The 18,592-nt window shown below is 38.4% G+C and overlaps 1 protein-coding gene across 8 annotated transcripts; it reads right to left on the bottom strand.

Annotated features, from left to right (window-relative positions):
- Positions 1 to 989: 989 nt before the first annotated feature.
- On the bottom strand, positions 990 to 18,376 carry LOC103709991 (uncharacterized). Of its 8 annotated transcripts, none has more exons than XR_015977171.2 (3): positions 17,075 to 18,376; positions 10,889 to 10,954; positions 3,454 to 4,981 (listed from the first exon to the last, which is right to left on the bottom strand). XR_015977171.2 is itself a non-coding variant. In XM_017843498.5 (2 exons), the coding sequence occupies exon 1, from the start codon at positions 17,756 to 17,758 to the stop codon at positions 17,099 to 17,101; it is 660 nt and encodes a 219-aa protein (XP_017698987.4). In that variant the 5' UTR covers positions 17,759 to 18,348; the 3' UTR covers positions 990 to 5,060; positions 17,075 to 17,098. The 8 variants fall into 8 exon arrangements, 1 of the variants encoding a protein (XP_017698987.4); XR_005514938.3 differs by having other exon boundaries at positions 3,454 to 5,060; positions 11,051 to 18,349; XR_015977170.2 differs by having other exon boundaries at positions 11,051 to 18,349.
- Positions 18,377 to 18,592: the final 216 nt, after the last annotated feature.

Raw genomic sequence — 18,592 nt, 5'->3', positions numbered from 1 at the left:
ACCCCTGCACTGATGGTGCTTGCAGTGCCTGCATGCATGATGTACATGTAGATGAGTGCGATACACCGGGGTGCACATCACACAGATCACCATCTGCATCATGGTGGCATTGTGATGGCAGACCGAGGCAAACTGGTTCAGTTTTCAGGATGTTGTGAAAGGAAGCTTAACTAGTTACTTCAGGAAAGGATTCTGAAGCGTTAGTATTTTTGGGGCAGCAGGTATATTGCTAGGCATGCTGTGGCGTGATTAAAGGCTAGTCCTACTGAATTGCATGAAAGTTTATTTTAAGCCAGATACAATGTCAAGGGTCCTTATCAACTCCGCAGAATTTTACTGGAGGCCTTCAAAGCTGAAGAAAATATGCTAGCTTGCTATCAATCTTTCAGGGAATGCACCAGTCCTCATATTAGCTTAGATTTCACTTCCAAATCTACCATATCTAGATTTATCTTTTCCATGCAAAGAAGCGAGGGAGCAACAAGGAACACGTTCTAACTTTGAATTCCATGTGATCTGATATAATTTCTAAAATCAATCATGTAATTTCTTCTCCCTTGAATAATTTCAGTAGGAATTTTCCGCAACAAATCTTTAATTTGTTTGGATGTTGGTATAATTTGAAGTCCAAGAATTTTTCTCCACTTATCTTTTGCTTTCTTTTAATCTAGATTTAAGTCATTAAAAACCTTTCGATCTCACTCTCCCAAATCACAAGTCCACAAACCATAATTTCCTTTAATCCTTAAAAAGAAAATCCGGGAGGGTGGAGGCTCGGATTCCTCTAGCTTTGCCAATCAGCATCGGTAAACACCACTTGAAGTGGCATTCAATACTGTGACCAAGGAAAGTTTGAAGCCCCAAGTAGCGGGCCTGCTATTTGCTAGGGTAGGCAGTGTAGCCTAAACACCTTTTGCCATTGTACCTTTGGTGCCTCTATCTAGTTTGGAGGCCATTCCAGTATTCATGTATTTGTTGCAATCTTTTAATTTTTTTTTATCTTAAAAATAAAAATGGATGCCTCCAAACACCATCCTCGCATAGGATATCTTAGAGGGACCATCCACAAATTTTAGCTTTCTAGAACTAGTTCCGCGTCTTAAGTTGCTTTTAGATGCAAAAATCTATTTGTTGGAAACTTGGCAGTATAGTAGCTAACATTAGTCAACTTTCAGTTTAACTTGGACCTGAAAAGGAAATTGACAATAGATCTTTGCCATCTAAAATAATTTAACGGTAAGTTTATTTGCCTTCAGATTATGATCTAATGGTAGGATTTCAGCTATTACACTGTGGTTGGACTACACTGGCACTATTTCAATATTTTGGTCATTACTTCATTGTCTAAGCACTGTTTGAGGTGATTAAAGATGAGTTAGGAAGCTTATTGATTCAGTGGAAGTGGTTTGAGATCCTAATCTCATTTGTGGTGATTATAGTAAATTTATATTAGACATGTGAGTCAAGTGGCATCTCATATCCTCCTTTTAAATTATCTGGAAATCATTTGGAGGTTGCTCGGTGGTCTTCTGATGACAGCGAAGATTGCAGGCTTAGCCTGCATAATGAAGGGCGTACTTGGTGATGCTCTAAACATATCCTAACATTCTCCCACTTGGTCTAATCTCCATCATGCCCAACGCTTATTTGGAAATAAATGTGTTACTGTTGTAAAACAAACTTTAAATTTTAAAACAAAAATAATTCAGCACATAAAATATTAGAAAACAATTATATGAGCAGTCACTTTAAAGCTTTTAAAAATAAATAGAAACAAAATTATAAGGTACAATAAGTGTCTCTCTTATACCATGACCAAGTGGATTGAAAGTGAAACCATTAACATGGAATCATGGATGTAGAAGTGTTTCATTTTATGGTCATATTACATTCCATTGTCATAATGTTAGCAATAACACTTTTTCATGGTCTATCATAAACTTTACAGTGGGTTTCTGTAATTGTGGTTAAAATTTCAAATGCACAAACAATTTTGCATGTAAAAAGATGCATCATTAATAGTAAATCTATAAAAGAAAATTTTAAGTACCTAAAACTTTATTGCTAGCAATATTAACTTCCTCTAACCATGTATATCTTTCCATGCAATACCCCTACGAGTGTCATGCTCAACAAACAGAATTGAATTTATCTCCTTGGTTAGTGGATCAACAATCATTAAAGAGGTACAAATATACTATGTGGAAACTATTCTTTTCTTTGCCCTCTCCAACAACTAGATACTTTGAATCAATATGATTGAATTATTTGAACTCCTGTTATTTTCAGATATGTAGACAGCTGCAGAATTAACATTGAAATTAAATCAATAATTATAATACATGGATAAAATTCCACAGCGAGCTAGCTAGTAGAACATGTTAGAATACATTTTTCGATGTAAAAGGGGTATATAGAGAGAGAGACATGGTAATACAGATTATTTTAGAAGTATAAAGAAGACAAAGTCCACATGGTACATATGATTGTCTCCCATGGAAAGGAGGCCTGCATTTGTATGTGATTTCCTTGTCTTTTCAATAGAAAAGAGAAACCTAAGGAATGAAGAAGCACAATCAGCCTTTTATTAAATGAATTATGTTACAATAAATTTTACTGGGCATGTGCAATGCATGCAAGAGAAAGAATAGATAAATGCCATCATGTAAGAGAATTTATTTCCCCTTCTAATTCATATGTTCCCAATTTTAGCTGATATACTCTTACCCTGAACAAAACTTAAAGTGATCAAAATATATATATATATTTTTTAAATGGGTTATGTACGAAGTGTCTTAAGATGGATAATCAGTAGTGCTTTATAACCACCAAAGGCCTAGGACCATGACAAAGCAACACAGATGTGCTATGTTGGAGATGAAGCCGAAGGCAAAGGTCGCTCAGAAGTCCAAATATAAGCCTTATGAGGCAAAACACAGTGAAACTCCAGAAAGTGTCCTACTCTAACAACTATGTTGATGCAAGTCTAAAAGCCTATGCATTAAGATTCAAATCAAGTTTGGTTGGTGATCTCTAGAGAGTCTAGACCATCACACAACCACTGATGGTGGAATATGCAGTACTACTAATTCACAAATGATCAATTAGCTAAACTTTGTAGTGATGGTTGCAAGTTTGAATCACAAGTAAAAGCCAATGTAAAGCCACATAAGAGTCGCTTCGCATTGAAACATGAGATGAGATCACTTCCATTTCATCTAACATTTCATATTGGATTATGTCAACCAAAATCTGGATGATGTAGATGTGTCCCAAAGTTTTAAAGCTATCGTGTTGAAAGTTGCTATTAAACTTGTTGAAAATTATGATTTTGTTATTCCATGACTGATTCAACCAAAACTTGAACTTTAACTACCTTCTAGTGTATTTTTCTCTCTCTATTAGAATAGGTTCAGCCCTCTCTGGAAAATTTCAATCTTCACGTTTGAGAGGGTTCAAAAATAAAGCTTTGGTATACAATACACCTACATCTTTAAAAGATTGCTTATCATAATGCAGTTTATGGGAAAGATGGTGATAATTTGAATACTGGAAAGTTGATATCACATGTCAGTGCTCAGATCAGACTTTCTATCATACTGAATTTCCATGACTCTGATGCCAAATTTTCTATAGTACACCAATAATATTTTCTTCGAGGTGCATGTAAACCCATTCCTTAGCTGCTCAGCAGGAGGCATAACAACCCTATCCAAGTCAGCGTACCTCCTTCAAGGAGGTCATCAAACTGCCATTAGGGCAAGCATGGAAGTTGAATTTTCATTTAAAAAGATTGTCTGTCAGTAGACGTGCCAACATAAGACCTCACACAAAACACAGATAACTGACCTGAAATGTCTGTTCAATATTTTGATGATTAATACTAACCTGATGACCTTGCATGATTCTGAGAAAAATCTGGAAGCAACTCTAGATATTCTTGACATTTCCCATCCGTGGAGGACAAAGTTAATATCTGAGAAAATGTTGATGCCTCGAGAGGAAAGCATCACTCCTTCAATTTTTTCAAGAAAATCTACTGCCCTTTTTACCTCAGCTTTCTCCAGCAAGCAATGAACAATGACATTGAACATGACAGAATATGCAAGACGACCAGATTTTTCCACATGCAAGAGCAAGTCATCCACCTTATCTAACCACTATATTTTTATTAGCCATTTTTCCATTATGCTGAAAGTAAAGACATCTGGCTTCAAATCATTAGGGATAGCGCTGAATAGATTTTTGGCTTCTTGTATCTTACCAGCTTGAAACATCCCAACAATTAGGATAGCAAAAGATCTAATGCTCAGTTTTATTTTGGAAGACAACGTGCCCTGAAATAGCTGCCTAACTTCATCAAAGGCTTTTGCAAAACCATCCAAGATTATGCTAGATCTGTAATGGTCTGGGGATACCCTAGCAGCAAACATCCTGTAACACAAATTTTCTGCATCAGTAACCCTACCAACATTATACATTCCAGCTAGTATCATGTTGTATGTAATAGTTATCCACTGCACTCCTTTACAAGGCATTGCATTAAAGAGATTCAGACTCTCATTAGTCCTCCCTTGCAATAACCATCAACTAATATATTGTATGTGTGTTGGGCTTGGGACTTCTGAAACCATTAGAACGCACTCTCACTGCTTTGAAGCCACAGGTGAGAGGAAGAGAGGGTCCGAGGAAGAGAGGGATCGAGGCAGGTGAGAAGCCCAAAACTCTCAAGCACAAAGGGCCAGATCAGGGCATCAAGGTACTGGATCAGCTAGTCAGTAGTCGCCAGCAACACAGGATGGAATCTGCACTGATGAGGGAGTGACAATACAGGGTTTTGGGAGACCGAAGCTCCAACCTTGCAGAGGTGGCAGATCAGGGCATCACCGAGCTGGATCAGCGCACATGGCTTCCTTGCAGCTTTATTGTAGAAACACAGCCTACAGGTGCGACGGATGCCATAGTCATGTTGCACGGAGATCTCGAATGGATCATAAATGGAGATTAGCAACTGCTCGTGCATAAGTGTTCAATCATCATTGCTGATCAGAGTCACTTACCTGCATGCCAGATAACATGCAGTTAAACATGCATCAACAACACAGTTCATTGCAGGAGTAGTGATTAAAAAACATGCAAATAATATCTAAAGAGCTAAAGAGCACAACAATAAAGTCCATATATTCACATACAAAAGACAAATGGCTCACAGATGGGAAGCAAAAAAATATGCCCAAGAAGTGAAAGAACACTGAATAGATCAAAATTTCCCACCATTTAAGGAGAATGCCTTGCACCATTTCCATATAATATTGCTTTATATTCTACCTAGATCATAGAATGAAGGCAGGTTGGATAACATATCATGCTAACTATGATATGGGCCTTCAATTGATAGATACCAGCAGACCTTTTGTACCCTTAAATTAACTGGTTTGTTCATATGATGGGAATCCAACCACCATCCTGTTGACACCATATCATCATTTTCTTTCCCCACACCCTATCACAAGTTTGAGAGTACCAATGAGATCAAGTTTTTAATATTTACCGAACCTCAGGATCAGCACTCATGATAGGGAAAGGCCGCACAAGTTATCAATTTATCCCAACTGGTTGTTAGACCAATGGAATGAAAACAAATAGTCCAAATATATCTAAATCATATTATGATCTAAGTAGAAACAGACCACAAACTTCAAGCTTGAAGACAAGAGCTTGCACTGCTGACCTCAGGATTCAGTTGTGAAGCTTCCATTTCCAAAATGTATAATGTCAAATTTTTAACGACAAAATTTTTTGAATGACTAACATTAAACATGAATCGACCAGCATTTTGCTTGTTAGTAATCAGTCTACAACCCAGAAGACAGACAATAGGAAATAGGTTATAATTGGATTTCATATTTGAACAAGGAAAAAGAAAACATGCCAACCAATCCAAGATTTATCAATGGCTATATCAAGTATACGCCAAGTGATTGATGATCAGCTAGAGAACCATATTTATGCCTTTATCAAAAATAGCCAACATATGCAGCAAAAAATGTTTTAATTACAATAGTACAACAAATCATTTCAATTATTATAATATATAGGAAGTCAATTTAGCCATTCAACAAAGACTTGTAAAAATTATAGCCGGCAGCAAGAAATTATGTATTGATTGAGAACATGTATAAAGCTAATACTCTGAGCATGATAAGTAGATAGAATACTCCAGAGTTGAGGATGCCAAGGTAGTGCAAGTACACATGTAATATATTTTCAGTACTTAGGATGATACACGACAAATGCAGGGGTATGTAATCAAAAGCAGATTATAGATTAGGACTGAATAAGATCAGGACATATTAAAATGGATTTGTCAATGTTACCAAGCAGAGTTTAAGCATGTAGACAATTTCGGTGTAAAAGGTTGTTGAAAGCATGTGTTGGTCTGGTTATTTCATTAAATGAATGGAGTCTATTATCTATTAATGATGATGTTTTGCCTGGTCAACATATTTTTGATTGTAGAAATCATTCTTCTGTGGTTGATGCTATGTGATTATAGACATTTTTATTTTATGATTGATATTACACAATTTTGCACATTTATATCTTATACAACTCAACTAAACTCAATAAGCCTTAGGGTGTGTTTGGTTTGCGACCGTAATCGAAATCGGCATGGAATTTGAATACTACGGAAGAGTAGGGATTAGGTTTGGGAGGATTAGGGCATTCCCATTCTCCCATGGAATGGGAATGGGAATAGGCTCCCCTTAACCAAACGGCCGGAATGGGTTCACTTATTCCCATTCCCATTCCAAGGTCCACCGCCTCCCCCCTCCTCCAGCCAAACATGCCTTTAATTCCAAACTAGTTAGGGTCAACTACCTTTTCCTCCATTCTTCTCTGTTTGGGCTACACTTTTTGAACGATGTAGGGATATCAAGTACTTCCTCACTACTTAAATCATGTGATTTTCGATCTACCTCTACCCTCTTTTCTTTCTATATGTATCAATCACTCCTTTGTATTGGTGCATCCCTTGGTCTATGTTGTATATGTTGGTCTTTTAATTTGTCCTCAAATAGTGCCACCTCTAGCTTTCTATGAATGACTTCATTTCTTATTCTATCTTTTCTTGTATTACCATACATCCATCTCAATTTTTGCTGTTTTCTAACTATCCAACATTTTGTACCATAAAGCATAGCCGGTCATATAACTATTCTATAAATCTTTTCTTTCAACTTGCAAGTATCCTATGACCACATAAAACATATCCAGTCATATAACTATTCGCTCTTGGTCCTACTTAACCTGAAACCTTTACATTCTAATGCACTCCTCCATAATTCCAACTTATGATTAATTACAATTTCAATTTCATCCACTAAGACGGTCATCAGCAAATAGCATGTACAAAAGAATATTATATTGAATCTGCCAAGTAAGCTCATCCATAACCAGCATAAAAAGAGGACTTGGAGCAGATCTTGATGTAAACCTACTGCGATGGAAAACTACTAGTATTATTACCCGTAGTTCTCATACTAGTAACTACTTCATTGTAAATGTCCTTAATCATATTATTATATCTAACAAAAACTCCTTTCTTTTCTAACATCTACCATAAGATATCCTTAGAAACTCTATCATATGCTTTCTCTAAATCAATAAAAACTATACGAAGATTTTGTCTCGTTTTGCTATATTTCACCATTAACCACTGAAGGATAAAAATAGCTTCATGGTCAATCTTCTAGCATAAAACAAAATTGGTTCTTTGATATTCTCGTATCACATCTTTGATTTAGTTTCCCTATCACCTGAGGCTGAACATTTCCAAAACTAAATAGTTCTATCAGGCCCAACAATTCTTAGTTTCATTTTTTTTCATAGCCTCCTTTATCTCAAATACTCCAATTCTACATGTTTAATAAATATATCCTCAATAAAACTAGTAAGGCATTCTAACTCATTTATATGACTTTTATTTAATAGATTATTACAATAACTCCTCAATTTTCATTGATCTTGGCCTTCTTAACCGAAGCTTCTTGATTTTTCATCTTTGATGCATTTAACCTCGGTAAAGTCTATAGTTTCTCTCTTAGTTTTGCAATCTTATACAAAATTTTCTTCCTATCCTTAATTTCTAACTTGAAATATAACTCTTCATAAGCTTTGAATGTAGCCCCTTGGTACCGCCTTCTTAACTTCCACCATGGCCACCTCACAATTTTCATACACATCTCTATTTCTACTTTTAAACAGTTTTCTGTAGCACTTTGTTTTAGTCTTAATCATCAACTAAACATTCTTATTCTACAAGTTTCCTTATCAGATGGCACTTTTGTCCTTTTATACTTCAATGCAACTATATCCATATTCTTAATACCGTTAGCTATCTCTTCCAACATGGATTTGATTTTCCCATGTATATCCCATTTTCTTCAACATTCCACCCTTATAAGCTATTTGTTCTCTCCTCGCAAATTCTACCATCTAGTCCTCGAGTTCCTATCTCTTTTAGTCCTGTTATTCTATTTCTTAATACATACATCCAAAACCACCAATCAATATTGGATGGTTAAACTCTTATCTCATATAACCTTACAATCTTCCCATAAAACTCGATTGGTTTCTCTAGTAAGGAAAAAAATTATTTAACTAGCATTATACTGACATGAAAAGTTATCAAGTGAGAGTCCTTTTTAAAGCACGTGTTAGCTAAAACTTGGTCAAATGCCTCAAACTCTAAATAGCATTTCCTTCCTCGTTTCTATCTCTGAAACTATAACCTCTATGCACCCTTCCAAAACCTATATTATAGTTCCCATGTGCCTATTCAAATCTCCTCCAATTAATATCTTTCTTCACTAGAAATCCATGTCCTCCCAAAAACATTACTCGATAGTATCATTCAATCCTACTTGAGGAGCATAAGTACTAATAATATTAATAGACTTACTATACTATAGGGGGAGGGTCGACACTCCTTAGAGCTCATAGTGAAGTATTCTTCACATGCTAAAAAAGGATCCCACATTTTTTCGGAGACTCGTTGGAGGCCTCATCTACTAATTTTATTAAGATTAGTCCATCTTCTATCTTTATCTCTACAACATCATCTTTTATACTCTTATCTATAATAATTAAAATTCTATTTTTACTCTTATCTTTCTCAATATACCAAAATTTATAACCCGTCTTACCAAATTTCTTTGCTTTTTCTCCTATCAACTTTTTCTCTTGCAGGCAAGCTATGCTAACTCTTCTCCTAGGCATTGTATCTATTAATTCTATCATTTTCTTTGTCAACCGTTCTATATTTCAATTTGCTAATCATATCCTACTTTTCTAAACTAACTTCTTCATCTGCACCCGTCCATTGAAATGTGAGAACCCTTGTCTATGCCCTACCTCATTAGGGCACTGATGTGGCGTGCTGCCTTTAGGGAATGTCGTGGTTAAGCCCTGCTTACTTTTCACTACACCTAGGGTCTGGTGTAACACATTGCTTGTAGGAATGCCCCAACAGTTTTTTTATATAGATTCATGTTCATAAGTTGTGACTATAATTTTATATTAGCAATCAATCTACTACAACTCTCTTTATCGCGGCATGGCACCGGCTATATACGAAACATAGGTGAAGTTGAGCAATTTCGTTATTTGGTGGATGATGATATTTGTCATTAGATTATGAACCATTACACTATATAGATGTTGATATGATATCATGATCAAAGATTGCCGAACTATGCCACACCAGGCAGTTTGAAACATACCAAACCAGACTAGTCGATAACTGGCATGGCTTGGCTATTTGATTCGATCCATTTTTTATATAAAACTAACATCCCTCTTTATCTCGAAGTTTCTCTTCGGCTCACCCCCTCTCAATTCGTCTCTCTTTGTCATCTCTCTCTTCTGGCTTTCTCTTTCTCATGACAATCTACGTTGATTGACGTTGATGCCAACATGCTCTCCCTCAATTGACAATTTAGATGGTCTCTTTCTTGATCGATGTCGACATTGATGCTGATGCCCTCTCCCTCGATCCGACACAATTCTCAAGCCCATGATCAATGCTAACACTGTCCCCTTTGATTGACGCTAACGTCGATGCCTCTCCCTCATTACACGTCTCTCTCCCCCCTCCTCCCTCCGTCTTCTTCTCCGTCTTCCCTCTCTCGCTCTCCCTCTTTCTTCCCTTCATCTTCTCTCTCCTACCTATTTCTCCTCTTTCTAGGGTTAGGGTTAGGGTTAGGCTTTTCTCTCTCCTCCTCTTCTCTTGATCTTTTGTCGCTGATACATAACAACTTGGTATGTCGCTGCATACCAGTACCATACCTAAATGGTCATCAGCTAGTGCAAGCTCCAATACCAGTTTGATGAACCATGGTTATGATGCTACATGCATGATGTGTTCTAGCTTTACCCTTGATAATTCTTTTTACATTTTTTGCATGAAGTTGATTTAAATTATTGATTTTTGATACTTGAACAAATATTTTCATATTTTAGCAGCCTGCTTTGGGTACATAGTACTAACTATTTGCTATCCACTATGAAATCCCCTAGCCGCTACATGCCCAACATTTAATTTTTAATGCATTCCGTAAAGGAATGTAACAAATAAATTGGACAGAAATTACTGTAGACTCAAGTAGTCTTCCAAATAATTCAAGTTTCGTTTGAACTTATTGAGGAATAATACTCATGTCAATGATGGATAACTCAAACAGACATCTCAACTCCTAATTTAATCAATTTAAGAGATACTAAATGCAATTAATTTAGGCATATTTCATAAAAGAGATAATTTGAAAGCATAAGACTAATTTCAAACTGCTTTATAGAGCACAGGTTTTGCCCTTGCAAAATCTACCTTGTGGTGCATAGCTACAATCTCAATCCCCGGCATCAATACCAGCCAGCTTTGACCCCCTCTCATCTACAATGATGAAGAACATGGTCAGTTAGGATAAACCCCAGTCAGGAAGGAAGGAGGAGAAAAATATGAATGCAATATCAAAGGAGAAGGGATTACCTTCAATGGCTGTCAATTGGCTTCTCTTACCTCCAAAATGTACCTTATGACTATATGGCCTCTCAAGAAGATGGGGGAACATGATGACCATCAACTCTTGAGCAGAGCTTCACCAATGGAAAGTGACAAAAAGGCAAGGAAAAATAGAGATAGGGGTAGTTTATATAGAGCTCAAGGAATCACAGAGGAGTAGCAAAACCGTCAAGTGGAGTTTAGAGGAGACTGGTTCAAAAAATCAAAAGGTTGGTGTGGTTATGCATCAAAGAAAGGAGATAAGGACGAGATAAATGAAAATGACCAAGGGGCAGTATCAATCTTTTCCAAATATCTCCCTCCTAGCTTAACTCCACCCAAGACTAACTTATCCCCAAATTCTAGTTCAACCATCTCCAATAGCCCTACATTGATTGAACTGTCAAAGATGGCAACATAGAAAAGACAAGTGAGCCATTTGGTTATTATCCTAGGGATAGGTGAGGATATCTACACCATAAGGTCACTCATCAAAAGGAGGCATCCTAATATGAAAGTCCATTTCCTTGCTAAATCATCATTGCACTTGATGAGGTCCAACAACCAAAAATTGTTCTCAAACTGGAAAATGTAGCAGGCTTGTAATAACGCTAATTGGCATTTTCTTCTCTCTATATTCTAAGGTGTGAACGTTGTTGATAGAAGTAGCATTTAGATCAGTAGTGGGTCATAGATATGTGACATCCAACTGATCAATGGGAACCCCATCTAGAATATTCAACCTGCATTAGACATCAATATAGAAATTCTCTTGACACCTATCAAGATACCTGATGATGAACAAAACAAAAATCGAAGGTAATGCTCCCAATCAAGGAAGTGACTGAGTCGACATGCACTATGTTCAGAGAAATGATTGGGGTGGGGAGCCAATAGTGAGGAACTAGTAGACATCTATGAAGTTCCAAAGAACCTTGCCTTTTAAGGGCATAAAGCATTGCCTTCAATAATCATTATTTAGGCTGGGTTTTTCTATATATATTTGAAGTTCCTTACCATGTGACATCCCCCTCCTCTGAACAAAAGAAAATAAAGAGGAGGATTAAAGTCCAAACCCCTTCTTGGAAGCTTTGAGGGGTTCCCATTAATAATGTTAGTGAATGTCATTAACTGGTCTTAAACTTTCAGGTGAAACTTTAAAATAAAAGGATGTGTTTAGACACTCATATTGCATATGGAAAATAACTTGGTCAATTGTCAGTATAGCCGAATCAGCACCAACTTCTTATCTAGTTATCTGAAAACAGATTTTTTAATATAAACACATAGAATATGGAACTCTTATTAAATGAGGACCTTTCATGGAGTAGTGCTGCTTAGACAGCAAAGGTGTTTGCTCATTAATTGGGATTCCATCACATGTACTAACCCTAGTAATGTTGTGGGCTAGGAATAAAGGAACTTGCTTAAATGGGCAATGTCCTACTTTAAGTAATTTGATGTTATCAATTTTCACTAACAAATATATGGACAATAACTCTGATGAAAATACATGAGCAGAAGGCATACTCTAATTTGGTTAAGGACATCATCAGACCAGCAAACAATACAGAAGGAATTGTCAAATGAAATTTATGAGATTGCAGTTAGCTATAAAGGTTACAGAGAATTGGTGATAAGAAGTGATGAATACTTTCAACATCAAATAGATGGTACACTCCAATTCCTATCTTTTCTTTGTGAAGGTGCCATGGTTGGGGGCCTTGCAGAGAATGGACGATTTTTCACAAGAAATATGCTTGCAGCCTGCTCACTAAAGACATTACACACAAATAATATGACCTTTGGATGAAAATCAAGAAATTTATCACCCTCAAATTTGGGCTCCTGAGCTCCTCTAGAAAGTTCTAAGATGTCACTTCCTATTGATCCTACTCTTTTGCAGCTTATTCCTTTAGCTTGTCATGTTTGTGATGAAGATAAATATGTGAATTACTTTCCAATTGCCAAAGAAACCTGGAGAAATACTAAGAGAAAATATGGATCACATTTCCATGCAACCTCATTCCTAAACTAGTAAATTAGTGGTTAACCAAATGACCAAAATTACAGGTTTCATCATCCAGATGTAGAACCTAACTACATCGATGTTTTCTATACCCATCTAGTCAATATTGTATTAACACTAACTCACTCTTGAGGTTTAAGCTAAGGTTGTATTAACACTAACTCACTCTTGAGGTTTAAGCTAAGGAACTCTACAATTACTTCTACGGCTACTTTGAGTCTGTGATTGCTAAAAGAAATAACCATTCCCCATATTTTCCCAGAACTAGGACCAATGGAGATCAATTACTTTGGCTGGCTGAGTGGCCCACTTACAAGCATTGTCGAAGGTGGTAATTAAATTATTTTGGGCTATCTAAAAGTCAGGTCTTAGTTAACGAATTAATGGGCCCAGTACCAGTATGTTGGAGGATGTTCTTAAGCATCCTCTCCTTTTACTTGTTTTCTATGAACCAAGTATTTGTTTTGACCATAACTAGCAGCTAAGCTATTGGTTCATTCTTCAAGTTTTTTCATGCTCCATTCTAGCACATCCATATATTTTCCCTTCTCATTGGATTTTAGTCACCTAACCATTAATTGTGCATGAACTAAATTGGTTGTATGCCTATTGCTTCTCCCAATTGTTAGTTGTCATCCATGCAATTATCAAGCCACATGTCACATATGAAAGACAAAACCTATTCTTAATGCCATTTAATTGCAAGTAACTCTGCACTTGACCTCAAAGTAGTCCCATGTGAAATGCATGTCCATTTTCTTTCTTCCAAGTTGTTTATAATGTGCATGCAAATGAACAGATCAACATATGCATTTGCTGAACAAATTCCTATATCTTATATTCACTTGACATTAGTTCTCTAAGCAACTTTAAAAAAAAAAAAGCAAAACAGGGGTAATTACCAGATTCCATTACTCAAACAAACCCAAAGTACATGATGGATAAGGGGTTCTGAAGATTGATAACCCAAAGATCATCCAACCAGATAGAGTATCATCTCCCAACAATAGGAATTAAAAAAAGAAAGGCCATTAAAACACGACCAACAAATCAAAAGATGCAGAGAGAGAAGATCCAAAAAGAATAAAATATGAGGAAAAGGTGTTTGAACGTCCTTGATTGTCAAGCTCGCTATCCAATCTCACAGGAAGCAACCTCCAGGAAAGAAGGCACTAACCTTCCATCATTTGGGCCTCAAAGAATGCACCTTTCTACATCAAAACAAGATTTATGTTTTACATAGGCCCGCAGACGGACTAGGTCTGGACCAATAATATCAAGACCTGGTCCAATCCAATCTCCTTTAGGGTCATAACTTTAGAGTTGGACCCAAGACATTGGCTAACAAGAAGGTTTAGATCCATGAAAGAAATTTTCGACCCATCTGGTCCTTCAGGCTGGGCCAAGTAAAGCATAAACCGAACCTACCCCAATGCTCAGGTTCCGGTAGAGTCTAGGTTCGGATCTGATATAAGATAAATAGAAAGTGCACACTTCATTCTATATGCAGAAAGAAAATTAGTAATAAAATGAATAACAAATTGAGAGAACAAAAAGAAGTGTTGGTGCATAATGCTACCACAAGGGCCATCTCCAAAAATGTGACTCAAACTTAACTAAGCCTTCCACGTACAAATAGATATCCTTAATACCTACTCTACAAATATAAAGTGAGTGATCAAGAAACTAGACATTTCGAAGTCATGGGATTTTAGGTTGAGTAGGACCAGGGCAAGCTGGTTTCAATCATTTAATATTTGATCCATCTTAGACTTGGTTAGCCATTGGTCAAGCGAAGCCAAGATAAGTCATATTTCAAACAGGTTTTCCAAATGGGTCGCTTGAGCCAAATTCAACCTGGGTTTCCTAAGGGGTCGTATTTCAGACTCAGATCTGAAATATGAGTCCAAAAGATCAGATCAAGCCAAGCCTAACTGGATAGGACTACGTTAGATCACAGGTTGATCCATCCCATTTGTATTTAACAACTTCCAAAAAGCATTTTCCACTATAACATGCTGATTTCCTTCAAGTCATACCAACCTAAGTGGTAGTGACCAAGATGTCCTAACCAAAACAATTTCTCTTCTTTATGCAAGAGTTTCTTCATTCCATCAAGGGGCTTCAATAGAACCTAGCCAGCTTCTACCTCCAATTATGCCCATGATTGACTCCCACAAAGGTCATGTAGAATTGCAAGAGAGAGGTGCACATCAGATTTCAATACTGCCTAGTAGATGGAGCAATTTACATGACATGATCAGTCTCTTTTGGTTTGGTTTATCTTTTATGAGAATTTCATTTTGGACAGCCAAATTCTTGCATTTTGGACAGCCAATACTGCACATCAGCTTCTACCTCCAATTATGCCCAAATTCTTGCATTTTCTCCTCCAGGAGTCATTGGACAGCCCAATCTGCATATTCTATAGCAAGACTTCCATGTTCTGGAACTGCTGGAGTAAATTTCTTTGAGAGGGATCTCAAGCATAGGATTCCAACCATTTTTATCCCATTGCTAAGCAGTTGGGTAATCTTCTTCCTGTGCAGTACAAAACAGGGCGAGAAAGTGAAGCTCTAATAGACTTTCCCAAATCGAACATCTCTCCAATATCTGATATGATATCTGTTTCCCACCACTGCTGTAGAACCACGTTACACAATCTTGGTTGATTTATGACTCCCAAAAGAAAGATAATTAACATATTTCTTCACTCCAAACAAGTCCACTATTGAACTCCTAAAGTATTGCTCTTTTATTGAGTTGGCTTCACACTCCTTATCCTCTAGCTTTAAGTGCCGCCACCATCTAGAGAGGAGAGAAATATGAAATATCCATATCTCTCAGGTTGACTATCCCAGCTCCTCTGAACTCCTTTCCCTTACAAAGTGCCCCAACTGACTAATTTTTACCCTTATCTTTCACTTTCAAGTCTCTTCCATAGCAATATTCTCCTAATTTTATCATTTTTTTGTATGACCTAGTCCGGCAAGGAAAAAAAATCAACATATTGTAGCTTCGAAGGTTACTTAGGACAGAATTGATCAATATATTTCTCTCCCCAAGAGATTGCAATTTGTCTTTCCACTTGACAAGTCTCTTCTTTAAATTATTTCACCGAGTCCAGTCTTTTGTTTGTGTTGAACTTTGCAGATGTTTCATCCTCGATTACTTGAAGTATCAGAACCTTTTGTAGGGGCTAAGCAAGAAACCAAGACTAAGATCAGGATTTTAACGAATTGGTCTCACACACATGGATGTCACATCAGTTAAAAGGCTCTAAAAATGGTCTCATAGGGCCTAAATCTAGCAAAGAGGTGAAAGAAGGGGCAGTCAAATATCAAGTTTTATTGGTGCATACAAAAACTTGCCCCCTAACAATGCATGCTTATCAAATAGCTCGCATAGTTCACTTATGGAACACCTCTATTCTATTTCCATCCTTAAGCCTTTTTTAGTTTTTGGGGTATGTAAAATCCAACTATGAATAGGATTTAGGTTATCTAATTATGATCTATCAAGGGTTGAGATTCATTATCAGTAAGGAGATAAGCTGAAGTATAGGACTACAGTGGGCTGTGCTTTTTAAAACATCATGTTGTTTCTGTGAAATAAATTTGTACTGTCTTTACCAAAACTATCAGTGGCATAACTGCACTGTAATTGATAGTTCTAATTGGGAACTCTTGGAGCAAAGCATCTACAAGAATCAGTCAATTTCACAAGATAACATCATGAACAACCTTGTTGAATTCATGAAACATAAATCATACAGGCACCTTAAGTCAGAGAAACATTGTAATAAATGAAAATCAGTAATCCTGTCATTTTCCTGTAAAATTCCTCATACACCCACAAGCAAAATCTCCCATCTCGAGGAAAATCTCCCATCTCTTCATCAAGCAGAACAAATAAGCATTTTGCCGTGACGAAACAAGAGGGAAAAAAAGGACATAAAAACTATACAGAACAACATCACTCACCCGAATCCAAGACAAAATTCTCCTTCAATCCTCAGACAGCACAGCAGCCCCCATCAACACTGCGGCGACTGCTCCGCTCGCCAATCCAATCAAAAAGCTCCTCCATGGTCCAATTCTTTCTGGCATCGGCATTGGCGGCGGCAACGGTGCCAGCAATGGCGGCGCGCTCGGCTCGACATAAGAGAACTCAAGCGCCTCGACCTCCGCCGGAATCCTCGGAACTCCGGCGACCATAGGGGCCCCGCCGATGGGATCCGACGGCGGGGCGGGCGCAAGGCACCAGAGAATGCGGGCGGACAGGCGGAGCGAGGCGTGGGGGCGGCCGGACGGCCGGCGGAGTGGCAGGGTGAAGGGCTCACCGGCGGAGGGGAGTGAGGAGAGGGGGATGGCGGCGGAGGCGACCGGCTTGGCGGCGCGGAAAGGGAGGCGGGAGGAGAGGATCTGGACGGTGAGGGAGGAGCTAGGGTTTTGGAGGGTTTCGAGGGAGAGGGGGAGGTGGAGCTTGGAGGGAATGGAGGAGCTAGGGATTAAGGGGATGGGGGACTTCTTGATGAGGGCCGGGTCGACCCACGCGACGGCGAAGGGCTTCGCCGTCTTGCCGAGAAAGGCGGCGCTGCCCTTGAGGCCGTCGGCGGCGAGGACTGTCAGCTCGAGGGTTGCCTCCCCGGCGTCTTCTTTTGCCATCGTCTCGGGTTCCCGCACGTTACGTCCGGGATCGAGGATCGAGAAAGTGGCCTGCTTTGGTAGCGGTTTCCGATCTCATCTCCCTAAATCATGCAATTTGAAGGAAAAGAATTCTTCTGAGTATCGGAGTAATTTTAAATGTGTCTGGGCGGGAGCAAGGTAGGCAAAAGGTGAGGCAGACATGATGAAGGGAACGCGCAATTTTCGACGTCAAGATGGAATGTGGGAAACTTCTGAAATATGGTGTGGAAGAATCGTGGAAAGGATGGACATTTCTTTTTTGGGTTTGATATATGGAAATCTAAGCAGACAAAGGAAGATTCAATAAGAAAAACCGGAAACATGACACGTTAAGAGGACACGAAAAACTTAATTCAACGGCTAGTTCACTAAAGCTTTGAAAGTGTGCACGACCGGCAATAGCGGAGAAGGCTGAGGCTGCCAAGGCAGTGGGCGGCGCTGCTGGGGTGGAGGCCGGGGTCTATTCGCGAGGGGAGAGGAGACAGGTGATCGGGTGACGTACCCAATCTCAGAGGCAAAGGTGAAGAAGCTCCGAGTCTATTCGTAACAGTGGCTCTTTGGACGAAAACAGAGGCGGAGGTGGAAGCGGTGCTGCTCACCGATGACCACCTCGCACTCTGGTTTAAATCTACGACTGACCGGGATCTGGTTCTGTTTGGTGGGTCGTGGGTGGTGGCGGGCCAATTGCCGGCCGTGGCTCCTAATTTCGTATTGGGACTAGCGCGGTGCAAACGGTAGTGGTTTGGATCCGACTGCCTCAGCTCCTAATGAAATACTGGTCGAGCAAGACGATCCTTCGAATCGCGACAATGG

This window comes from Phoenix dactylifera, chromosome 4 (genome assembly GCF_051530095.1).
Source record: "Phoenix dactylifera cultivar Ajwa chromosome 4, Ajwa_hap1_PhDact_Kaust_v1.1, whole genome shotgun sequence".
Classification (NCBI taxonomy): Eukaryota; Viridiplantae; Streptophyta; class Magnoliopsida; order Arecales; family Arecaceae; genus Phoenix; species Phoenix dactylifera.
The sequence above is the reverse complement of the archived record's forward strand: the minus strand, read 5'-3'. Positions and strand labels throughout refer to the sequence as shown.